This window comes from Cupressus sempervirens, chromosome 7 (genome assembly GCF_028749045.1).
Source record: "Cupressus sempervirens isolate cs-2001-9-10 chromosome 7, ASM2874904v1, whole genome shotgun sequence".
NCBI classification, from domain to species: domain Eukaryota; kingdom Viridiplantae; phylum Streptophyta; class Pinopsida; order Cupressales; family Cupressaceae; genus Cupressus; species Cupressus sempervirens.
The window spans coordinates 928,195,297-928,220,353 of NC_143124.1; the positions used below are offsets into that span (position 1 = coordinate 928,195,297).

The 25,057-nt window shown below is 34.7% G+C and overlaps 1 protein-coding gene across 4 annotated transcripts in view; it reads left to right on the top strand.

Annotated features, from left to right (window-relative positions):
- The window catches only part of LOC149550602 (AMP deaminase-like), a 216,352-nt gene extending 193,512 nt beyond the window's left edge, over positions 1 to 22,840 (top strand). For all 4 annotated transcript variants that reach the window (XM_089793594.1, XM_089793595.1, XM_089793592.1 and 1 more), the window contains 7 exons: positions 20,835 to 20,987; positions 21,159 to 21,212; positions 21,307 to 21,417; positions 21,563 to 21,736; positions 21,844 to 21,924; positions 22,290 to 22,388; positions 22,518 to 22,840. In XM_089793594.1, the coding sequence (XP_089649720.1) occupies positions 20,835 to 20,987; positions 21,159 to 21,212; positions 21,307 to 21,417; positions 21,563 to 21,736; positions 21,844 to 21,924; positions 22,290 to 22,388; positions 22,518 to 22,586 (741 nt within the window). In that variant the 3' untranslated portion in view covers positions 22,587 to 22,840. The remainder of the gene's footprint in view (positions 1 to 20,834; positions 20,988 to 21,158; positions 21,213 to 21,306; positions 21,418 to 21,562; positions 21,737 to 21,843; positions 21,925 to 22,289; positions 22,389 to 22,517) is intronic.
- The last annotated feature ends 2,217 nt before the right edge of the window (positions 22,841 to 25,057 follow it).

A 25,057-nucleotide genomic window follows, 5' to 3' on the forward strand; every position in this document is an offset into this window, starting at 1 on the left:
AAAGATATAAGCTACAGACAAAGCTTCTAGTCTCTATATCTCTACAACTGCTCGCAGTCGAAGCTTCAACTTTGATTGCTTCCTAATTTTTTTAAAACTCAATTATCAAGAACATAGAATCACATGAATCAAAGATAACATATGCAAATCACAAACAAAGCTTCTAATTCACACAAGTAACAAGTGCACTCGGTCAAAGTTTAGTTTCAATTGCTCCTTTGTATTCACTTTTCTATCAAAATAGTGCTACACAATCAAAGTTATGTTGGCACAATTTTTCCAAAGCTCTCTTGCATACAATAAAAGATGATTTTACAATAAGAGGGCACACTTTTATATAGGCAAAGTAGTTGAGAAAAAAATGGAGGGAAAAGTGGGAGCAACTCAACCAATTTTGACCGAGTCTAAGTAGAAGAGAAATTATTGGGTTACATGCAACTACACATGCAACTCGCATTACATGTAATTACATCATTTCATGCAATTAGACTACTATGTTCATCAAGAATCTGGCATCCCTTTTGCCCTAAGTCACATGTGATTCCTGTTTCTATTGCCTGACAATCTCGAAAGGCTGTTTGCAACTTTGTTATCAGTTTTCTCAGTGTTTCTTCTTTGTAGCCCATAAGTCCTTGATATATGAAAAAAATTTCACAAGATGGAAGAATGTCACATGAAACCATAGCATCTAGATCAAACTTAGCAATCTCATCCCAGTAATTTAGAATCCCTTTCAAATCATCAGATCAAATCTTGTTCCATTTCATCCATGTCTTTGATACGTTTAAGGACTTTAACCGTATTTGTAATAGCTTGGACTCCTTCAAATTTGACTTCTCCTACCCAAGACTTGGTAGCTTCAATTATCCTTTTCACCCTGAATTACATAGACACAACAACAACATTTTGAGAAGATTGTTGCCTAATAAATTCATTTAAGCGAGCAATCTCATGTTTCAACTGATTTTTCTTTTCTCATAAATTCATGGTTGCTTTTTGATACATTGTCAAGTGCATCTTGAGCATCGTGCAAGCAACTCAGTCGTGACTGCTTTCCAATCTCTATCTTGGTGAACTTGTAATCAGAATGAGTAAGCTCTTCAACATGTTTGTTAACTAGTGGCTCAACAACCTCTACAAACTTGGTTTTCTCCGAGTCAACTAAGATCCTTGAAACAATCTTATTTTTTAAAGATTTGGACTTAGTTTTGTTTACAGGAAGATTGTCTAGGGGTACACTCACTTTCCTTATCTTCATTGTGATTTTGCTCAACCATGCAGGCAAGCTGAAACTTTCATCTGTGGAAGCAGATACAGTGGAGACCATTGGCATTGATCATGATTGTATCTCTATTGTAACTGAGCAAGATTTAGTTTGCACAGCTGAATTCATGGGTACATGACAAGAGGATTCTGTAATGAACAATTCAAAACCTGTTAAGTATGTACCGAGTTCAGAAACTTGACCTTTGTAAGAGTTGGAAAATTCTCGAACACACTTCCCAAATGTTCATATTGTTCATTTGTTAAAATGGTAGGAGCTGCTGAATATATAGGAAGAGCCAATGTATTGATTTTCGAAGCTGGAATGGAAGGTGTAAAAACAGTGGATAATAAATCCACATCATCATCTATCACATCTAGAAAAGGTGCTTCCTACATAAATGGTTCATGGGTTTGTGTAGGTCTTGGGAGAGATTTGATCATAACTTCCTATTCTTCCTCATCGTCTTCGTCTGATTCTTCCTTTGACTCCTAAACTGGTTCAAGGGTCTAAGATGATTTAAGTCCCTGTCCACCCTTCAACTTGAATTTAAGAGACTTCTTCACATCAGAAGAAGATGCTCCATCTTTATCTGTAATTTTCAGCTATGACTTTCTTCCAGGAGGACCAAAACTTCCACAATCCAAACCCAATTTCCAATTAACCGTTTTTAGGTTGTTAATTTTTAACCACTTTTTGGTGTTTGGTAAAATGGATTGAAATCTATCAAGGATAAATGTACATTCCCTATGCTGCCACTGAATGGGAAAAGGGCATCTTTTATCAAAACCAAGTTGATATTCTGGATCAAGAATGTTGCCATCATCTTCGATTTGAAAATTTGACGAGATCTCAAGCATGTTAAGATCAATGATCTGTTGTAAAGTTAATTTGTAGTAAACCATCTTCATTATATCCAATTTTGTCCACTTGTCAATTCAAACATCTTCAATACGATGAACATGTTAAAGGCCCTCTTGATTTGAGAATTCATTTCTCTATAATCAAAAGTCAAATCTAGCTTTGAATCTCTTCAAAGCGATCAATTGCAATTTTTCTTCCATAGTTTTTTCTTTTTGTACAAAATTAATCATATAATTACCAATTACTAGGGGTTTGGCAGAAGAAATACCAAAACTTGGCCTATGCAAAGCATGTTGATCAGATTGAACTTCCATGAGTTGTTTGGCCAATTCCATTAAAATGATCTTATCAGTAGCATACCTAGGCAAGGTATATGGCTCACCTTTAAAGTACCCGACCCTCAATCAAGTAAAGGTTGGAAATTGTATAAAGATGCAAACATACTGATTTACCTTCTTCCAAGCTTCATCAAATACTCCTTTGATGGACAACTGGCTATCAAATAGACACCGAAAATGCCCAAAGAATGCATTTTGAACTCTTATGTAATGGTACTTACTATTAGCCAGAGTAATCTGATCATAGTAATCCCAACCTAGAATTTGAAGACAATCTCCTTTGGTTGAGAGTCCAGAAAAAAGATCCCATGGCAGCAACAATATAAACAAAGTAGGAATTCATGTAGAAAGGCATTGAAGCCCCTACATTGAGCAATTGGTGACAAAGTGTAGTGTTGATTAGTTCTCCCCAAAAGATATGTTCCTTATTCTCCATGATCTAGAAGATGAACTTATACATCCATGATTCAAAATCTGTGGAATCTCTAAGACCACAAATCCTGTTGAGAAGAATAAGATCTTTGTACTCCTGCTTGAAATTAGACTTGTGAACGGTCTTTGGCCATCTCGAGAAGTTGTTTCTCTTGGTATCCAACCAATATAGATTCACATACTTCTGATAGTCCCCCTTATTCTCATTCCATATCTCCATAGATCACTCTTTGGTTAGATCTACGCATTCTTCACTCTGCGGCACTTTGAAAATCTGCTCAATAACTTTTGGATCAGGGTTAATAATAACGTTGCCATCAACATATTTGATCATCTTTGACTTTGCACTGAAACGCTTCGTGCATTGAAGAACAAATTTTGGTTCCATGGCAGCCATGAGAAATGTAGACACCAAGTGATAATGACTTTTGATACGTTTCATTTCATGACCAATAAGAGCTTCTATTCTTCACAGGAAATCAGTCATGTCTACATGTCTGATATTTGTATCTAACACATTGGCAAGAATAGACGTGACATGAAGTTGAGTTGCATGAGCCAACTCTTTATTAAATTGGTATTTCATTTTGCCCTTAGATTTTGATGACAAGGGCATCTCTTGTGCTTGTGTTGCAACACAAAAATTCCAAAATGTGAACACATCATTAGAGGATATTGCCATAAAAGGTTGATTCTCAATAAGCAATAGAGGTTCGAGTATGGATTAGATACTTCAAGGACTCGATGAGATGATCTCAAAAAGAGACATCATACATATGCAGAGGATGAAAATGGTAGGTGGAAAGAGAAACCATGAAGTAGGACTGAAAGGAGATGGATATGCTTGAAGACATGAAGCTGGAACGCATGAGTATGTGTGTGAATGAAAACTTTTGGCTTTAACAAGTGACTTGGGCTTTCAAGATGTCATTACACGGAAAGTGGATTACATGTATATGCAACATGTAATGAGGAATGGAAAGTGAGATGACATGCGAATACAAATGGAGAATGAGCTTACATGTTAAGTGCATATGAAGGATGAGATGAAATGTGAAATGACAAAGTGGAATGACATGTATTTTGCTCATGGAAGTGTAAGTGCATATGGAAGGAATGAATGCAATGTGCCTTGAAGCATAGTAAGCTTTATAGATGTCTTTGAGGAAAGTTAAAGTCAAAGTATATGGGAAAACATTCACATGGCATTTTTTGACCTTTAAAAAGTGACTTTTAGTCAAAAACGGGTTCTAGAGATGCAATTACATATAAAATACTTTTCATGTAATCATGACATGCGATTGGACACAAAAAGTGAGATGAGTGAGAATGGAAATGGAAAATGAGATTACATGTACATGTGGATGATGGATGGAAATGCATGTAATTGCATGTGAAGAATGAGATGTGAAGTGTTGTGACACGGAAAGATGGAAATGGAATGAAATAATGCTCTTGCATGAAATGAGAGGTGAAGTGAAATGAAACATTTTAAAATTCTTGGGAAAGAACTTGCAACTTCTTTAAAATGAAGAAAAACCGAAAAGAAAACAAGCAAAACACAAACACAAAAGAGAAACATACCTTTGGCAAAAGACTCAAATATGTCAACAAGCAAGCCACTTCAACATGCAAATTCCAATTTGGAGTTTGAGAAAAAACCAAAAACATGAAAATGAACCATTTCATTATTTTTAAAAGAAAAAAACACTTTCCATGACATCAAAATTAACAAATGTGAAGCATCAAGTTAAAACATACACAAAATCAGCAAGATAAGCATGAATTAATTAATAGGAAGGAAAATGTCCAGTTACATGATATTTGTGTGCCAAAAATGAGGGAGAAAGAAACTCCAAGGTTGAAAAATTCTCAAACAAACTCGGATTTCTTCAGCTTTGCAAAGAGGAATTTAAATGAGCACTCAATGAGGCAGTTTTTATGCACAATGCCAAAAACGTGCCCTAGAATGCTTCCCAGTTCCAACGTTTTTGGAGATTGCACTTTAATAAGTTGTTTTTACCATTGGAATGCAAGAACGTCCTTTCCAATGGCAATAGTGTGAACATTCGTCATAAAACGTCTCTTGTGGAAACAAAAACATGATCTAGAAAGGGCAAAATCTGGGTGTTTTTTGCCAAAACGTGCCATAGAATGGAGTGAAGAAAAACTTTTTCTTTCAAGAGATTTCAAGGTTTGATGCATAGGAACACTTAGAAATGCCAAAATGCCCCTTGTGGAAAGGATTTCATGCAATGGAATGGAAAGATTTGAAGATTTCAAGCAAAGGACAAATGCATGAAGTTTTGCCTTCAATCTCCAAAAACAGGTTTGTCCTTCAATCTCCAAAAACAGGTTTGTCAAAGTAAAATGCATGCAATGGAAAGCAAAACAAACCTTTTGGAGGTGATTACATGTTTTAAAATATGCAATGGGCTTTCTCAAGACCAAAGCGTACCTTTTGGGGGCACATGCACGTTTTAAAAATGTGTTTTTTGCTCAAAAATGGGTTTAAGAGATGCATATACGTGTCTCAATGGCAAAATGCACCTTTTAGGTGCAAAGACGTGTTTTAGTAACTTGCAATTGCAGTCTAAAGGCCAAAATGCACCTTGTAGATGCACATGCATATAACATATACATCTCAACTTTTTGATGTTTTTGCATGTTTTAGTTGCAATTACATGCATTCTTCATCAAAATCGCACCTTTTGGAGGTGATTGCATATTTTGCATGTAAGCATGTTGCATACAACCTAAGTGGTAAATTAGGCACATGTCAATTTAATTTTGATGGAATATCACTTAAATGGGACATAAATAATATTCACATTATTATATTAGAAATATAATGTGCAAATATCATTTAATAAGTAATATTTGCTAGAGTATTTGATTTAAAAATCAAAAATCAAATTGAACTATATAGTTAATATAGTCACTTAAGTGAAAAATCAAAAAGCAAACTCAATTTAGAAATATAATATAAAGTGCACTATAGCTACTTTAAGCAAAAATTTAAACGATAAGTAACTTAAAAACATAACATAAAGTAAATTTAAGTAATATTTATCAAAAAGTGAAAGTCAAATTAAAAGTATATGTTATTTTTAATTCGTGCAATTGCATAAAGAAGGTCTACTTTTTAGGCATTAAATTGGTCATATCTTTTGATTGCCAACTCTGATTAAGCCCTAAGATAGATCAAATTGAAGGGAAAATCAAAAGCAATGACTTGAGCAAAACCAAAGGACTAAAAACCAATAAACACACACTCAAAAACGAAGAAAAAGATGATGAAAGCCTAAAAAATCAAGCATAGGCTCGACAAACAGAAAAACAAAATTTTTTTGGAAAGCCTTCAATAAAAGAATTTGTTACGTGAATTGGAGTTAATTGATCAATCAACATTAACCAATTGAATAACAAATTCAACTCACAGAAATGTGAAACTAGTTTGAAAAAGTTTCGTACTCTTACCTACATTTTGTGCTGACAAAATGTAGGACAACACTGTGCTCTTCGGAATTGCTCTCTCTCAGGCTTCCTTTTGCACGTACTAGTTGTAATGTCCTCATTTTTAGCAGGTTCCTACAGTTGGCTAGGTTAGTTCACCATCACGACCCTTGTGAGCTGACAATGGGGTTTGAGGCCTCAGTTGTGTGGTTATAGGCTTTCCAGCAGCCTATGGTGTGTTTTGGCTCCGTTTGAGGGACTTACTATTTATTGTAAGTCAATCTGTCGATTCTGATGAGCTCAGTTGAGTTAGAGGAGTTGGAGGATGCTCTCAGTTTTTATTTCGAGCTTCCAGTTTGAGCTCCAAGAATCTTGGAGGGAGCGTCTATTTATAATAAGTCACCTTGTTAGGTTCATTCATCATCTTTCATCATTAGGACCACTTTGGTGTTGTCAGATTTTGATTTTGATGCCTCTTCAGTTGTTTTCGCAAGGTAGGCGAATTATTAATGTTATTCATATAAATATGTTGAGGTTGTTATTTTTGATAGTGTTGTTGGTTGGTCACCTCAGTATCATAGCTCGTTGGAACCAAGACGAATTTTTTTAAATCATGGGAACAAGAAACAGTGGCCTGACGTTTTAGAATTTTAAGTTATGGTGGAAAAGGTCATTTTCGGAGCCAAAATCAATTAGTAAATTAGTTTATAATGGCACTTCATTATATTTTAATTTTATATGTGGGAAGCTTCCTAAGTGAAGTTAATTTGGGAAACTTTGTACCATTTGGAGATTTTAAATATGAGCTTATTTGATGAGTAAAGTATTTGATTATTTGTTTATTTCTTTGCTTCTTGTCTTTGTGACAATTTTGAGTCTGTGGTTTTGTGCCCTTGCTGAAGTATAAGGGTTGGATTTTGAGTTTATCTTGCAATTTCCTACTGAGGTAAAACAAATTGTAATTGCTTCTCTATTGTATCTACTATTATTGAGAAGTTGATTGAACAAGTGCTGAAGATTGGATTCTAGAGAACGAATTAAAGACTGAATTATTAATTTTATGCATTTACGTCTCGGCTGGGAGTTTAATCTGAGTGTTACAGGGTTGTCGTTTCACTATAGGGCAGCAGTTTATCAATTGCAAGGTCATGTTCACCTAAAGAGGGTTTGTGTGACATTTCTAATGGACCGTGTTACAATTTTCAAGAGCTGCATTCAGTTTATATGGCTTACGATATATATTATTGGGGCTGTTGTAGATTCACATTGGATTGCAAATTAAAGTCAAAGTCATTCTATATTTCTAGGTTCTTGGCATTTTAAATATTATTGTTGCTACTATTTGTTTGAAACATTGTTGATAATGAATTAAAGCTGCAGCAAATTGTTTGTCTTTCATAATTATATAATTGCATAGTTTATAGGGTGGAAATATGAATTAATGTTGGCATTCATACAAACTTAATAATATAAAATTGATCTGAAATTGTAAGTGCCCAATTGCATTCTCTAGTGTAATTTCAGAAATCAGATTATCAAATTTGCAAAAATAACAATAAAGATTGCCAAATGTTTGACGAAATGTTAGACTATTGATTAGCAAAGGAAAATGGATGATTGTTACTGATATAGATAGTTGGGGTTATTACACTAGTCGACAAAAACTTTCCAGGCTTCCACTAGAGCAGTTAATCGTGTGTTAATTGATCTTCTCTCATTATTTCCTCCTCGTTTCCGTCATTATATGTTACTTGTATACATGATAGGAAGGGTCTTCCTATTATTCCATCCTGTCTAGTCAATGACCCCTAGGTTTGGACTTAGGCAACGACGCTAAAATGTAATACAACATAGATTCAATAGTACTAACAAAACATTCATTATTCGTACCAGAATATTAAATGACGTGGACATTTTTTTTTTTTTGATTACCAAAAACATGAGTACAATCATAATTTCAAGTTCTTATATAATGGTCGGTTGGTTGGGAAAATCAACAGATGAACCCCCTTAATTCCTAACTACTTGCCCCACAAAGCTTAATTAAAGCTTAATACAACGTTAGTTTATTACGTACTATAATTGAAAATTTCATGATATAGTTATTTTTGTGAAATTATTTAGTGTGGGCTAACTTGGTTTTCATCCTAGAAGGTCACCCTTGTAAAGAAAACATGTTGATAATAACCTAGCTTGTAGAACATTGATTGATTCTACTGGCTTTATTGAATATATTTTTGTAGGAGCTTTGTCATTAGTAATAAGTCTAATGCTATCCGTCCACAATAAACATTAATGCATCTGTTAAATTAAGACCATCAATAAAGTTGAATCCAGGTGTATAGAGTTAGAGACAATCCTTTGCCTAATGGTAAGACCATAGTTTCTGGGAGACAAGTACTTGCATTAGAGATGGGGCTGGCTACTGGGATTTCTGTCTTGAAAATAACGAGAGACAAATATTTGAAACAAGAAAATATCAAAAAATATTAAGAATAGTATATGAATTCAAAAAAGAAAAATAATCACTAATTATGCAAATTAAATAGGATAAATAGGAGATATTTTTCCATAGCAAGTCAAATTGTGATATTGCTATCAAGATTTAACTGTGTAGTTTTTGGGTCAAACTCATTGATCCATGTTTTATGAGTAGTGGTTCACATGAACCCATGTCTCATGAGAATGAATTGAACACTTTGCACTCATTGGATCTAGGTGATGCTCACAGAGGTGAAGCACCAGTACTTCTTGGGAGGTCACCCATCGAAGTACTACTCCAGCTCAAGCATGCAACACTTGGTGTGGCTGGGAATCAATGCCGAACTTGAGATCTTTGTGAGTTGGAAGAAGCCGCTTAAAGCACACACGAAGGCACAAACCAAAAGTCTAGCTGCTAGTGCCCCTTTAAAGAACATGCACGGATGCAAAGTGAAAAAGCAATTGGGTTGACATATAATAGACCAGAATGCTACCTTCACAAACTTTGTAGTTTAATCGCTCTTGAGTTGTAGTACTAGGATTTGTAACCTCTTGGGAAGTCCCAGTGCTTCACCTCTATGAGCAACACATAGATCCAATGAGTGCCAAGTGTTCAATTCACTCTCATGAGAGATGGGTTCATGTGAACCACTATTCATGAAACATGAGTTGATGAGTTTGACTCGAATTACACAGTTAAATCCTGATAGCAATATCACAATTTGACTTGTTGTGGAAAACTGTCTCCTACTTATCAAATGATTTAGCTTAAAGGGCTTTCTAATGAATGGTTCATAAGGAACAACACTTGGAAAATGTTTTCCAAATGGGTTTGCAAGTAGAGTGGGTTTAACCATTTAGGTAACTTCGTTGTCAAGTGCGCTCAAGCTGGAGTAGTACTGGGATGGGTAACCTCTCGGGAAGTCCCAATACTTCACCTCTATGAGCATCACCTAGATCCAATGAGTGCTAAGTGTTCAATTCATTCTGGTGAAATATGGGTTCATGTGAACCACTACTCATGAAACATTGGTCAATGATGAGTCGAAAACTACATAGTTAAATCTTGATAGCAATATCATAGAAATAGATGTCAAAGGCAGACAAGATTACTTATAAATGTGTGTGTGTGTGTGTGTAGATATATCGGAACACGTGTGCACACACAGTCTAAAAAGAAAAGTTACAAAAGTATCTTGAGGGTCCAGCTTGTGAAGGAAGATACATCAAGGGAAAAGAATAACATGATAGGTTCATATATGGAATACACAGCAGCGTTATTCTGTCTCGTGGAATTAGACATCCATATATTGATTACCTATATCTAAAGCTTTTTGAATTGAAAATAAAATTGAAAGGTGAAAGATCTCCAACCAAATGTGATCTGATTTTTCTGATTGGTTTGGTTGCTAATTGGAGATTTTTTGTGTTGTTTGCAATGAGTTCTGATTTTTAAGTTACAATGCCAATGGTAGTTCAAACCTTGCTAGGTATAGTATGCAAAATAATATAATTCTGAACTCGAAATGTAAAAACATAAATTACTAATATGAAAATTCTAATAATTACGAACAACAATTCATTTATTCAAAATGGGCTATCTAAAACAGCACAACAAGAATGGGCATATCTAGAAGTCCAATGCTCACTCTAGGAAGGGTTTTTATTGCTAACATCACAATAAGATTAGTGTCCATCTAACTGGGTGGCGCCGATGAATTTTATTTGTAATGTTGATAATTACTAAAAACAAATATGAAGGAATCTCGAATTCCTACACCTAGCCTGCAGGCAAGATCACCCTATCATTTGACAAATTCTCAACGTGCATCAATCTGATCCATTATAAATCCTTGTTGTCTGAATGAATCTCACAACTAGAGACCCCATAATTATTGTGATTTAGGTGATTTTGCTATCCGAGCAAACCCAGATGAGTAATGATGAGTTGTTGACTTGGCTCGCCAAGTAATGCCTCATAATTTGCTGAGCTAGGTGAGGGTGGCATTTTTTGCCTAACTTGCGGAGTTATGTGCCTAATAACTTGGCTCAAATTTTTAATTTTTAATTTTTCTAATTTTTTTTCAGTTTCATGTCAATTATTAGTAATGATTATTTTTATTGTTTGATCACCAGATATTGGTGTTTTGGATGTCTTTTTGGGATCAAGAACCATAGCTCTTTATTTGCCCAAGACTGAGCACTCTTTGAGAGTACAAGAACATCAATCACCCTTCCAATCATGAACAATAATAGTACAAACCTGTATCACATAGAGTTCCAAATAACTTTGAAAATACCTTCCTTGACCGCACATACGATGAACATCAAAATCTACAAGGGACCTAACTTCCATCCACCAAAACTGGAAACAGCTGTCATAAAAAACTATATGATTATGACTGCATTATAGATAATACGATCCGAAACCCAAGTTGAATTGCCGATCCAACATTCTGAGAAGATTAATTAAAACCTCTTTAACCTCCTTCAATCATATGCAGCATTTAAAACCTTTCATTAGATCAGATATATCATATATCATATTATCAAAGCAATAAAAATTAGTCATTAATTTTCAACTAATTCTTGCTCTAGGACTCGCCATATCTCCTCAAATAAAAAGCCACTTAACATGAGATCAAAACCAATGGAAAGATAGTTCAATGCACTAACAAAATCCAAAGAATTATACTTTTCCAACGGTTAGAAGTAAAGATATCAAGCTATTTGTATTTAAAGTTAATAGTGTTTCACGTAACATTTGATGTCATTGGTTTCATGGATTTTACATCCATTTATGATTCTATATATCTATGTCATATGATTCCATGTTTTCTATTTCCTTCAACTACAATTTACATTTTACGTATGTGATGGATTTATCATTTATGTTCCTTGTTTATGTATGTTAGCTTCTATTTGATGATGTTATAGTGTCTTTAAGTTATATTCAATAAAATGTGCTTGAAACAAGTTTTAATCATTAAAATCTCTAAATTTCAAGGTTTTTTCATTTGCCTGACTTGTCGCTGAGTTGTAGCCAATTCATAGCCGAGTTACAAGTCAAGTCGGCCTTGCCAAGTCCAAGTTGGGGAACTATGCTCACAACTGATCTTCCGATAATTATGATCTGGACATAAGAGCTTTTGTATAGGAGGATTTGATTTGTGGTGGACTTGTCGTGGACTGAAATTAGCAACTACCACAATAGCCATTCATTAACTGTCACAAGTATCTACTTCTTAGAAGCTAAAGAAGTAGATACTTGTGACAGTAAATGAATGGCTATTGTGGTAGTTGCTAATTTCAGTCTAAAGAAGTAGATACTTGTGATAGTAACTGAATGGCTATTGTGGTAGTTGCAAATTTCAGTCCATGACAAGTGCACCACAAATTAAATCCTCCTGTACGAAAGTTCTTATGTCCACCTTTTTCCCAGCCTTATAACCCCTACGAGTAGAAAATTTCATCCACTCAGTGTGAATCTTGCCAATAATATCAGTATCATACACCCTATCAATGCACATTAAGATACCTTTCTTCACCTCATCATCCTGACTTGGTACAACTCTACCAAGCTTAGGCATGGACCACTTCAAATTCCATGCATAAGTAACCATGTACAAGGGAGCATTTAAGATGTCTCATCTACGCTGACTAATAGGCCGAATGTTCTCATTGTAGAATGCTAAAGTGGGGTCCTCAAACACAACTGCCCTCATCTAGCCAAGCATAGAATCAATGCACTCATACACCTCTCCATGGTTAGGTGCATCCCCATATCTGATGACCTAGACAACTAGAACGATGATAGAGACAATGTATTTTGCATCACTCCAAAATTCATCAGTCTTCACTATCTCCTTTACCCCCCTCCCTTACTCCGTCCTAGCCCCATCCCCACAATTCCATTTTTGCGTCATCACCATGAGTTGCAATGGCTCTTGCAACTAAGGAATTCTCTCAAAACAAATGAAATAGGATGCATATCTAGTCTGAGCTGGTTTTAAGAATTCTTTTGCGAAGCTCCTAAATAGTGTATGTGAAGTGTGGTGGTTGCAAATATACCTCTGCACATCTCTCGCACCGCTGACCACTCATCTAATCCACTCAATCTTCTCCATGTCCTTGAGTGCATTGTCCATGGCATGTGCACAACATCAAGTCCAATAAATATGTTTGTATGATGACTTAATAAGCTTCTTTGCAGCTCTGCACATGTGTTGCATCTATCACTACTTTGACCACATTTGGTGGCCTAATCTCCTCATCAGCTATCGGAAGGATGTCAAACTGAAAATCGACATATTTTCAATGCCCTAAACAATCAACCGCCTTGAGAAAAAATGGGCCCTTTGCGCATGCAAATATGATATTGATGAGGGTATGGTGCCTAATGTTCACCCATCTATCATAACTATGTTGCATCCAGACCTTGCCCAATATCCCCTCATCGTCTCCATCATTGAATTGGTCTTGGCATACGTAATGTCCCCTTTCTCAAGTAAGATTCAATAATGAATAACAATAAAATATGATACATATATAATATGATATAATATTATAAATATTAATTCATGAACACAATACTATTATATTTTCTTGTTAAATATAATATATAATAATAATATCATAATAATAAATAAATAAGATTATAATATAATGAACCGATGAATATAATAATGTAAATATTAAATATCGATCATATAGATAATATAATCATATGAGCACATTTAACATTATCATACATTGTATTCTAAACATAAATGAGCTGAAAACTAAATAGAACGACTAATCCTTAGAAAGATTACCCATAAGTAAGTCATGCATTTTCTCTATACAGGTATAAAAGAATGAAGAAGAGGTCATGCCGCAAAGGTGAGAAGGGAAAGTTGTGAAATATGGATACCAACACAAAAGTAGATGATGTGGCTCTTTTCTAGTGACTATGGGACACAAACAAGGGTATTCACCAAAGTATTATAACAGCACAAACTTTGTCAACCTTTGCCAGTGATGTTTTTTAGCTCAAATGGTTGGCCTCATCACTCGATAATTTCATGATTTCTTGGAAGTTGAGTTGCCAGCTGATAGAGAGGTTGACTCAGATAATAAATTCAGTTGATTCTATTAATGAAGAATCTGGATATTTGATTTGCAGAAAACCCTTTTAACCAAGGGAAGATTGAATTCAACATCCAACATCCGTTGATGCCTTCAAGATACACAGATACCAATAAATTGGTCATCATATCTTTTCTGATTGGAATTGTGAAAACCGTTTAAACATGCTGATTATGAAATAATGTGATAGAATAATAGAGTGACAAGATATTATAAGACATGGTCTGTTGAGTTGAGTAGAAACAAAATGGTTGTTACTAGCTATGAAGAGATAGGTAACCAACAACGTTGAGTAAATTAAAATAACTTATGATAATCATTATTGATTTAACCAGCAATAATTACTTGAGAGGAGTTGTGATCTCGTGTGAAGCATTAAAAATTAGAGAAAGGGATGACCTTCAAGAGGCAATCATTAGGTGGTGATGGATACATGAGGAGATAGAAATCATTTAGGAGAGCATAGTGAAAACAATCTCTATGCATATCCAAATCTGCAATCAATGAAAAAAGGAAAGAATAATATTAGGATAGAATAGGATGCATTCTAGAATAACATGTGGCTGCCCTTGAGTCTGTTGAATAGTCTGAGCATAGCTTGTAGAATTCAATTCAGTGATGCAGATTTTTAGCCTTCTTTAAAAATTCACATGCTCACACACCTTTTCCTACCCAAAAGAGTAAGTGTGCATTGACTCTATGATACTCCCAAAACATTATCTACTACAAATGCTGCATTTCCAGTTCTTTGTGACACAGCCTGATGGTGAAGTTGTTGCAAATTATTTGAGAGGAGTTTTGGGATCATTAGAATCCCTAGCCCACCTTGCCAAAAGTGTGGAGGGGCAACAGTAGCAAGTGTTGCACTAGCTATGGAACTAGTTTGCCCATCCGGATTCGACCCATGCTCAACCCCCTCATTGGGCTCATCTTTGTGCTCAGGTTCATACTCTGATTGGCTTGCACTACGAGAATGAATTTCCACTTCATCCTCACTCGTTTCATGATTGTAGGAGCTCATTTTGACAATACATTTTACAAACCTTATAATCATTCTATTATTTGCTCATTGCTTTGATAATCTCTGTGGGGGTTTGACATCTGAGGAGTGCATTTAATCTACTGCTGAGGTATAGTAGATCAATTCTGAGTTTTGGCAATTTGAATTCTATTGTCTTTCTTCTGTATTTTCTGTGGCTAGGATGACACTAATTGTTGCTGAGAAATTAATTGCAATCTGTGGAATTTGTACTTGTATTGGAGCAATCTGGATTTGAGGTTTGTGTGAATACTGGACATTTGATTCAATTGTGAATCTGGAGTGATTTATATCATGCATTTTGGAGAAATTTGGTGATTGCAATAACTGCCTAATTTCCCTGCTGCTAGTTGTCTATTTATCCTGCATATTGGTGGACAGTGTTGTTGTTTTAAGACATGGTTCAACCTGCAAAACTATGTGCCTTTCTTCTTGCTGTGGCCATTGTTGGGAGGCATTTCATCCATCATATACACTGCTTACTAGGCACACAGCAGTCCATGTGAAGTCTGCTAGGAATATTCTTGGGTAATGTCATTAATCTTGTAGCAAATACATTGGTCTGGTGTGGAGGAAAAACATTAGTCAATGTGGCATATCTATTGGCAGCAAAAACTACTGCAGGCCTGTGATTTGATTGAAGGATGTTATTGAAATTTTCAGCATATACCAGGTGAATCAAATTAATAATATCTATTGTAATAAATGAAGCTTAGAAGCTTGTTCCCCTATCCTTGACAATGGTGTTACTATGTTTATTACAGATAAGAATGCATTTATTCAAAATGAGATATCGAAAACACCACAACAAGAAAGTGCATATCTGGGAATCCTATGCTCAGTCCAAGAAGGTTTTGATTGCTAAAATCACAGTAAGATTGACATCCAGTTAACTAGGTGGCACCAATAAGTTTTATTTGTAATGTTGATAATTACTAAAAACAAATATGAAGGAATCTCTAACTTCTATCCCTGGCCTACAAGCAAGATCACCCTTCCATTTGACAAACTCTCAATGTGCATCAATCTTTTCCATCATAAATCCCCTTTGTTTGAAGGAGCTTCATAATTGTTCTTCTGATAATTCTGATCTGGAAATTGCTACACAAATTCCAAAGCTCAAACCAAAATGGCCTTAGGCAAGGGTACAGTTTGTGCAGAGGAATGTACAATTGGTAGATATTGTAAGAAATGATAATGTTGAGCAAGGAACGAGAAACAATCCAAGTAAGTTAAGTGTGAAACAATGTTATCATAAGATAAGCACATTCAAGAGCATACACCAAGATGGTTCAACAATGGAGACAAGGATTTATAAGGGGAAAGCAAAGAAAACCCCTTGTGAGTTATTATGAATGAAGGCAAATGCCTAAAGAAGAGAGAGAGAGAGTGTTGGAGCAAAAGTAGCTCAATACAATAACATCAAGTGCTTAGAGTGGTGTGTAGTTGTGAAGAAAGAAGGAGGAGCATCTCTTATATAGAGATGAGAGAGGAGTTGCATTTGTAACTCCCATTTCTATGAATGCCACATTCATAATAGGTGTGTGCAAAGTGTCACAATCCTCTTAAGGATGATAAACTAAATAAAGAAATAAACAAGAGTTGTCCTTACATGTGGAATAAAGGACAAACAATGACATGTCCTCCACATGTGTACAAGTGGACAAACTACATGTAGGGACCCTTGGAATATCCCAATTAAAATATATCCAAGGAAAGATTAACCTTTCTAACAGATATGATTCAAGCTTTAAGAAATCTGCTCTGTAACCTGCCCTCTAACTGCTGCAAGCTGAATCGATACCTGATACTGCTGTCAATCTGCCCACTAGTGAATTGTGGTTGAATTCACTTTCAGGAAAGCTGATGTTTTGTATAACCTTTTGGTCTTCAGGGAGTATTTGTTACTTGAATCTTCAACCTGTTGCTCTTCCTCAAACTCAATTCTCAGTTATCAGAATAAGTGAATGGATGTTGAGATGAAACCCCTGAATTTTTTTTTATTTGCTTGCAAACCCTAGATGTCCACTTTAGGGTTTTCCCTCTTATTTTAACCAAGTGTATTAAAAATTAATCCTCGCTTAGAAAGTTTGAAGTTCAAACTGATTGAGGGTCCTATTTTTCATTCATAAAATGCCCACTTGTTTAAAACAACTTTATCCTTACAACTCCCACGGGTGTGCCATGGGGGGCCATGTTGAAGTTTTTGTAGCTGCAAAAGGGTTTATCTACCTGTGATGATCTGCCATATGATATTATATTGATTGGTTGCATTTAAGACACTGTCGGGCCTGATGGAGCTCAAATTTTTGAAAAACCTAGAGCTTCCATTGGAGAATCAATGATGGAGATTTAATGTATGTTGTCATTGATGGATTATACATGATTGCCACAACACATGGCCAACATGCCATAATGTAACAATTATTATCAAAGAAAGTAACAGTCCAATAATGATCTATGCATTGAAGAGATATTCCAGACATCATACTAGCTGTGATTCATAACAAGAATAAGCCAAAATATAAGTCTGGAATGTATTAGTTGAGGCAAACTTACGCTCAGAAAGAACATTATTGAGGACGTTGTCAAAGGAGCAAGGTGTGGTGGACTTTTCAGAACACAACATACTGTATGAACCAGTACCATTGGGCATCCAGCAGGATTCTGAAATGATACCCTGCCTCACTATGGTGAACGATTCTGATGAGGATATATGGAGAATGGCAATACAAGTTTGATGCCATAGTAGTACAAAATTGATAGTGTAAAAAGATTTAAGCAGAATCGTTCAAACGATTACAGCAGGGTAACATGTGGAAGTTTTTTTTGCTAACTAAAATTCATGAAGAATGAACGAGTCATATAAGCAACAAACTTTTAGACGGACAGATAAAAGAAAGGAGTTCAACTAAATACAAGAAAATCACTGAATTGAATAAAGGAGAATGTATTCAATATGATGATTCCAACAGTAATGCGAAGATGGCTACCAGTGACATGTGTGTTTCCTTAGAATATGCATACAGTGATATGGGACAGGCAGCATAAATTATGAAAGGGGATGGTGATGAAAGTCAAATAACAAAGACACCAATATCATATATTATCAAGGGCTTAAAGTGAATGTAAACCAATGGAACAACAAACCACTATCACAAAGTTTTATAGTGCCACATATCTTTCATCATTGTTATTAATGAATGAAAGGAACCAAGTGTCCGTGCATGACAAAGCAGATTGAAATTCACAGATTTGAGCAAATTTGTATTCAGACAAAAGAAAAACCTTGGACAGCTCTGGAAATGCATATAGCATGGCCACACAAGTAGTATAATAAGTATTGGGAAGATGTGCCAAGCATGATATCGGGACTTCTAGCGGATTGTCAACTGCTTGCTATGCCATTGATAGAAGGAAATAATACATCTGGGAATATTCTAGAAGTGTATCGATGGAACCATACAATTTATACCCATCGCATTCATGAGAATCACATGTTAGAAGTGACACCTTGAATAGTCGGTTACCTGGAACAACCTAGAGACAATTTTCAGGAGTCTTTTTGCCATGCCCGACAACGAAAATGAGCATTTAAATATTCCTGAAATATTTGGTGATTTATATCTAAACACTATTTTGTATTCGATGCAGGCTTGAAGTGCATGGATATGAAAGAGGTGGTTCAGACGGCAAGATGAAGTTGTAAAAACTTGCGAGCCTGGACAGAAGAGATTCATTGGAGATGAGACAAATGAAGTATATATGCGTAAAATTGGACGGAGGAATTTTGTGAGTAATTCAAATCATAAACCACGGATTGTGGAGATAATACACAAAGTTATATAACCACCCATCGTGTTAAATTTAAACAGTATCAAAGTTTAATGGTCAGTTATGAGTTTTGAAGAGGTGCAATGTTTGAAAGGGCAACCGACGCCTCTTGTTGCGCTATAAATACAAGATGTAAAATCAAACAAAACAATATACAATTCATATTTTTCCCTTAAAATTTTTTACATACCCAAGTTATATATGTACACTTGATATATTATGTTCTTCTATTGGAGAAGATTGAATGATTGAGCAAAGCTCATGAATTTTGATCATTGGATAAAATCTTATGCTATTCTGGAATAATTTGCTGTGGATCGATCATCCATAAGGAGTGTCTCCATTGGAACTTTGTTTCTGGCATGATCAGTAAGAAATATTTATTTTATTTTATTTGCATGAAACTTTAGAGTTGAATTATTAATATAGTTTCATCGTTTATAATTATGTTTTATATTTTATAAATAATTTATATGATAGATAAGTGGACAGGACCAATTATGGCATTTTAAAATCGAACATCATAGATATTGAGAAATAACTTGTTCTTGTATACTTATTGATCTGACCATACATTAATTTAAGTTGGTATTGTTTTCCATCAATATTATTTAATATAAGTTGATGACTCTCATTCCACATACCCAGTCGATATTCCTATACTATTGCTCCTTGCAAATTCAAACTATATCATAATCACAGCTCCTTCATATACATGTTGTGCGCCCATCCTTATGACCACTAAGTAGTTTTTAAACCTTAAATCACTGAAATTTATAATATTGTTTTGAGTTATCGTTAGTCCTTTGCTCGAGAATCATTAGCTCTCTATTGTCAATGTGTCTATGCAACATATTATATCTCTTGGCTTCAACATTGAAGTGTTTCTTCTATTATCCTTGGTAAATGCTAACTCCATCTTCATGCAGTGTTTTCCATAAAACATTAATCAATATCGTCTCTGCTATCTTTGTCAAAATTATCTGAACTGTGTATCCTTCTACAATTTTCTTTCTTTAGGGACTTCACAAAATTGTGTTCCTGAATTGAGAGAAATGGGCCATCGTAATTAGGGTTTTAAATGGGGGATATGACAAACTATGAAAATTGCGAATTTTTGGTTGAATATTTTGGGACTTTATATTCCAAGGAATCAATGCAAAACACATGTTTTCATGTTGCAAGCTTTCATCTCTCTCTCTCTCTCAATGGTATTAAATCATCTTTGCTGTCATCCTTCAACACAACGAGTTTCCTTTCTTTCATCATGTGTAGTCTTCCTATTGTAATGACATGATTTATCCGATGATGAATGACATACATTTATTGGCATCAAAATGAACAAAACTTCATTACGATATGTTCCTATTTTAAATTTCACCAATTGTTTATTCACAAACAGAAATACCTTATGCTCTTCTTTCAACCATAAGATTCTATAAAGATGGGCAATCGTCTTCTACTTACCTTAATTTCAATTTGTTAACCTTTCGTATGAATCTAGATTATCTATACTATCATTAGCAATTATAAAACTGTGACACTTGGTAAGCATCTGTATGGGGCTCAACCAATCTGCATTTTGGTCATAAGGGGACGCTGATGTATTGCTATATTTGTTTTCATTGACTGAAACTGTATGCATCCCAAGAAGCTACTTTTTATGTTTCTGCTTTCTAACTGGTGTTGATTCAAGAGAACATAACAATAGCTTCTATCTACTGTGTCTTCTCATAACAAAGAGAAATTCAGATAGCTTATACAAAATGACTGAAAAGGATAAAAAATAAGGCATGCTAACAATACATCAGTTCTCAATGCAGTAGCCTGGGATTGATCATTCTACTTTTATCCTGAAAGGTAAAATGTGCATATAATGTGGAATTATTTATGAGCTGTTTCCAGAAAATCTTCTGTTCTCTACTCTTCCGACTAGTTAATGAATTTCAGTTACTCACTGAAATATGAATAAATGGTTTCTAACTACTATCATATCCAGGTTGTAGGGTTTGATATGGTTGATGATGAAAGCAAACCTGAAAGACGTCCAACAAAGCACATGCCAACTCCAGCACAGTGGACGAATGTCTTTAATCCGGCTTTCTCATACTATGCTTATTATTGCTATTCTAACTTATACACACTTAACAAGGTAAGTTTATATTTTCAGTGGCAGTAAAATCGACAAAAAACACTCATTGCAATATTTACTAATGTCTTTTTCAATCTCGACGGTGTTTATAAGTTACATAGTATACTATGGGCTAGATTAGCAGATTGTACAAAAAAAATTAATGGAAATATTTTTTTGTTTTGTTTACAGCTTCGTGAGTCCAAGGGTTATTCGATATTAAAATTCCGTCCGCATTGTGGCGAGGTATTTCTACCTTTATTAATAAGCACATAATAGGATTTTGCTTAATACAGCATATTTCTCCACGACTGAGCTAGTATTGGATAAATTGTCACAGGCTGGGGATATTGATCACTTGGCAGCCACTTTCTTATTGGCACATAACATTGCTCATGGAAATAATTTAAGGAAGTCTCCTGCACTGCAGTATTTGTACTATCTTTCACAAGTATGAAACAAAACAGCAAGCCAATGTCATAATTTTGAATGAGTTCTTATGATCTGCATATTATTGTTATGGTGTTGAAAGGCTGCATTTGAGCAACCTAATGTGTTCAAGATACTAATATTGTATATTTATGCGAGTTCTCCAGATTGGTTTGGCTATGTCTCCATTGAGTAACAATTCTCTGTTCTTGGATTACCATAAAAATCCTTTCCCTATGTTTTTTGCACGCGGGCTCAATGTTTCTCTTTCAACAGATGATCCTTTACAAATTCATCTCACAAAAGAGCCTCTTGTAGAGGAATACAGCATTGCAGCATCGGTACATGATTATTTTCACCATCTATTTCTGTCAACACAATTGTTAATCTGTTTTTAATAGAAATAATTAATAAAATGTTTTTATACAACTAAAAATGTATTATACAGGTCTGGAAGCTTAGTGCTTGCGATCTTTGTGAAATTGCACGTAATTCTGTTTACCAGTCTGGATTTTCTCATGCTCTGAAGGTAAACATGAGAATTGTTTTAAGTTTTTGGTTTATATGCAAGCATAATTTATCACTTTTTGGTTTATTATTGTATTTATGGGTTTGGATGAGTTGGAAAAAAAAACATAAGCATAATTTATCAAATATTTGTTTATATATATTTATGGATTCGGGTGAGTTACAAGAAAAAATGTAAGCATAATTTATCATTTTTTTTGTTGATATATATTTATTTGTTCCGATGTTAATATATATTTATAAGTTTGGATTAGTTACAACGGGAAAAATGCATAATTTATCAAAATTTGCGTTTATATATATTTATCAGTTTGGATGACTTTAAAGAAAAATGTAAGCATAATTTATTCCCATATACTTTTGCAGTCCCACTGGATTGGGAGAACGTACTACAAAAGAGGTTCAGCAGGCAATGATATTCATAAAACCAATGTACCTCACATGAGAGTTGAATTTCGTGATGAGGTATGGATTTTATCTTTTATGAACCTCATGAGGAGGAATGGAAAAATTACCTTTTCTCTACATTATTATATTTATAGTTTTTTTATTATTACAATTTATTTATGGCAAGAACCGTATGTCTCTTGATAGGTCTGGCAAGATGAGATGAACTATTTATACCTTGGTCGTGCGCCGATACCAGAAGAGTTGATTCCGTGAACAACTAATTAGCACGTCTATACAATTGAAAAGGGATCCAGACACTTCATTTCGTATATATCTGTAAACTAAAATGCCCTGGGAAAATAACTGGGATTATATGACTGGTACATAGATTGCTCCAATCGATGGCGTGTTATATATTTATCATCAAGCCATCTGTTAAAGTCAATGTTTTCGGAGCAGAGAAAATCATGTTTCGTAATATATTTGAAACGAAATTCAATTTTTATTTTGAAGGTAGAGTTAGATTATTTTGGTTTCGCCAAATGTATAATTTATATGACTCTCATTAATCCATACTTATGGATAGAAGTTAAATTATAATAATAAATAACAGCAAATAAAGAACTACAATAAGATATGTAAAGAATTGAAGTTTTAAGCACTTCTGAAGGTACTAGGAACAACTGAAATCCTTCTCATATAAATGCAAGAGCTCATACTTTCTTTCAAATTGAAACAATATTATGATCACTTTTAGCTGAGATCTATAATAAGTAAATCTTTGACATGTACAGATTTATTTTAATACGTATAAGTGACTATGTTTCTTTTCTACAAGGCGCACGACCTTGTAAGCATTAGATCCGTTCATATATCTTTCGCTTTCTTTTGCCTAAAGATGGCAGGGTGGTCAAATACAATGAAGGCATGTATATCATTAGAGGTTGAATGCATAATAGACATTTCTATTTCAGAAGTTTTTCCTTTAGAGTCCGTTTGGTCGCAGGCATAGGAATGGAGAATAGGTATGTAATATTGGGAATAGGAATGGCTATTCCAATAACAAGTATTTTTTGGAATGGGTATAAGCTCATTTTAGAGGCAAAATGGAAATTTGTATTCCTATTCCCTATTCCAAGTGACGTACCAAACAGAAAATGGAAAACGTATTCCAACTTTTCTATTCCTATTCCAGCAACCAAACTGGCCCTTAGTGGGTAGGAAATCAAACATATATGATTTTGAAAAGGCTTTGTGCAACAGAAAGATCTTGATTGAGGTTTAGGGAGAGACACAGATCAACATTTGTATGTAAGATGTATTCTAGTTTGCATATATCGTAAATTCGGCCATGGATTAGTCTTTGATGACTTGTCTTCTATGTGGACAACTTGAAAAAGGAAAGGAAAGGAAAGGTGGTTTTATAGTCCACGACACTATGCCATAGTTTTTTGGGTTTACATATGGTGATAGTGATATAGGACTACTGTGTACTCTTTTTCGAGAGGCGCTTGGCGTTACAAACGAGGCATACATACCCTACCCCGTAGTGGGATTTGAACTTGTGACCTCTTTTTCAAGAGTACAAGTTCTCCACCACTAGGCCAACTCAGGTTGTACGTTAGCTCTTTAATAAAGATTTGTTGACCAAAATGTAAAAAGATTTGGTTGATTAACAAGTTTGATTTTATTGCTTTGTGATATTCAATACTAAAAATCTTAAAATTGAATATGATGTGTATAATATGTTATATTTGTATTTAGTAGATTGACTAGTTTAAATCAATGTCTTGTACCTTAAAAACTACCTTTGGACTTGTAAAGCTAATATATATTAATTTCATTCACCACCTCAAATTTGTTTAGTAAATAAGTATATGTCATATGTTCAAAATTAATAAAGAAGTAAACAACAAACACAACAAACACTAATTAAGAGTACATAATGAGTAATATCCTCGTCATAAAATAAATAAAATATTAAAACTTTGTATGTGTTTTGATCGATTTAGTATATCTCATGTTTTATTTTTACTTTAATCAATTTGTAGGTCTTTGATGCGTCATGTGTATACATGTTGCTTCTCCCTTACGAATTTTATTCCGATAGGGTATATGTGTCTATTGTGTTGCTTTGTTGTAGGCGTGCAACTTGGCTTGTTTATATGTATTGTGAATTCTATTGGGAGTTCTACTTTGTTAACCATTTTAGAAGTGAAAAATCTTCCCTACTTGGCTTGTGTAGTTTCAATGGGTTTTAGGCCTACCTTATTATGCTTGTTATACTTTGCTTCAAATTTGACACATTTGGAGTGCCATCTTTGTTTGTAACTACGAAATTGAATTGTGGATATTTAATAATTATCTTTGGCATTCAATCATATCATTCCTTGCATCACTAGTATTTAGCATTCCTTTGGTTAATTTGGGTATTGACGAACATCCTTACCCTCCATAGGGCTGGTAGCTACAAACTAAAGTTTTCTGCAATTCACACTACTATCAAGCATGTCCTACCAAACTCATCCCAATTGTCATATAATCAATTGTCATAGGAGCTGCATTTGGGCCTCCCTTCAATGCGCCTAACGTCTCCACTCCTTGCATTGTACGTCTTTGGGAAATACCACCTTGTATGAGCTATCAAACACAATACAACATCCTAACCTCGGACTATTTCCCTTGATTAGTCATACCACATCATCACTCTTGCACATGTATGAGCTCCAACTTGTTATAGGGTG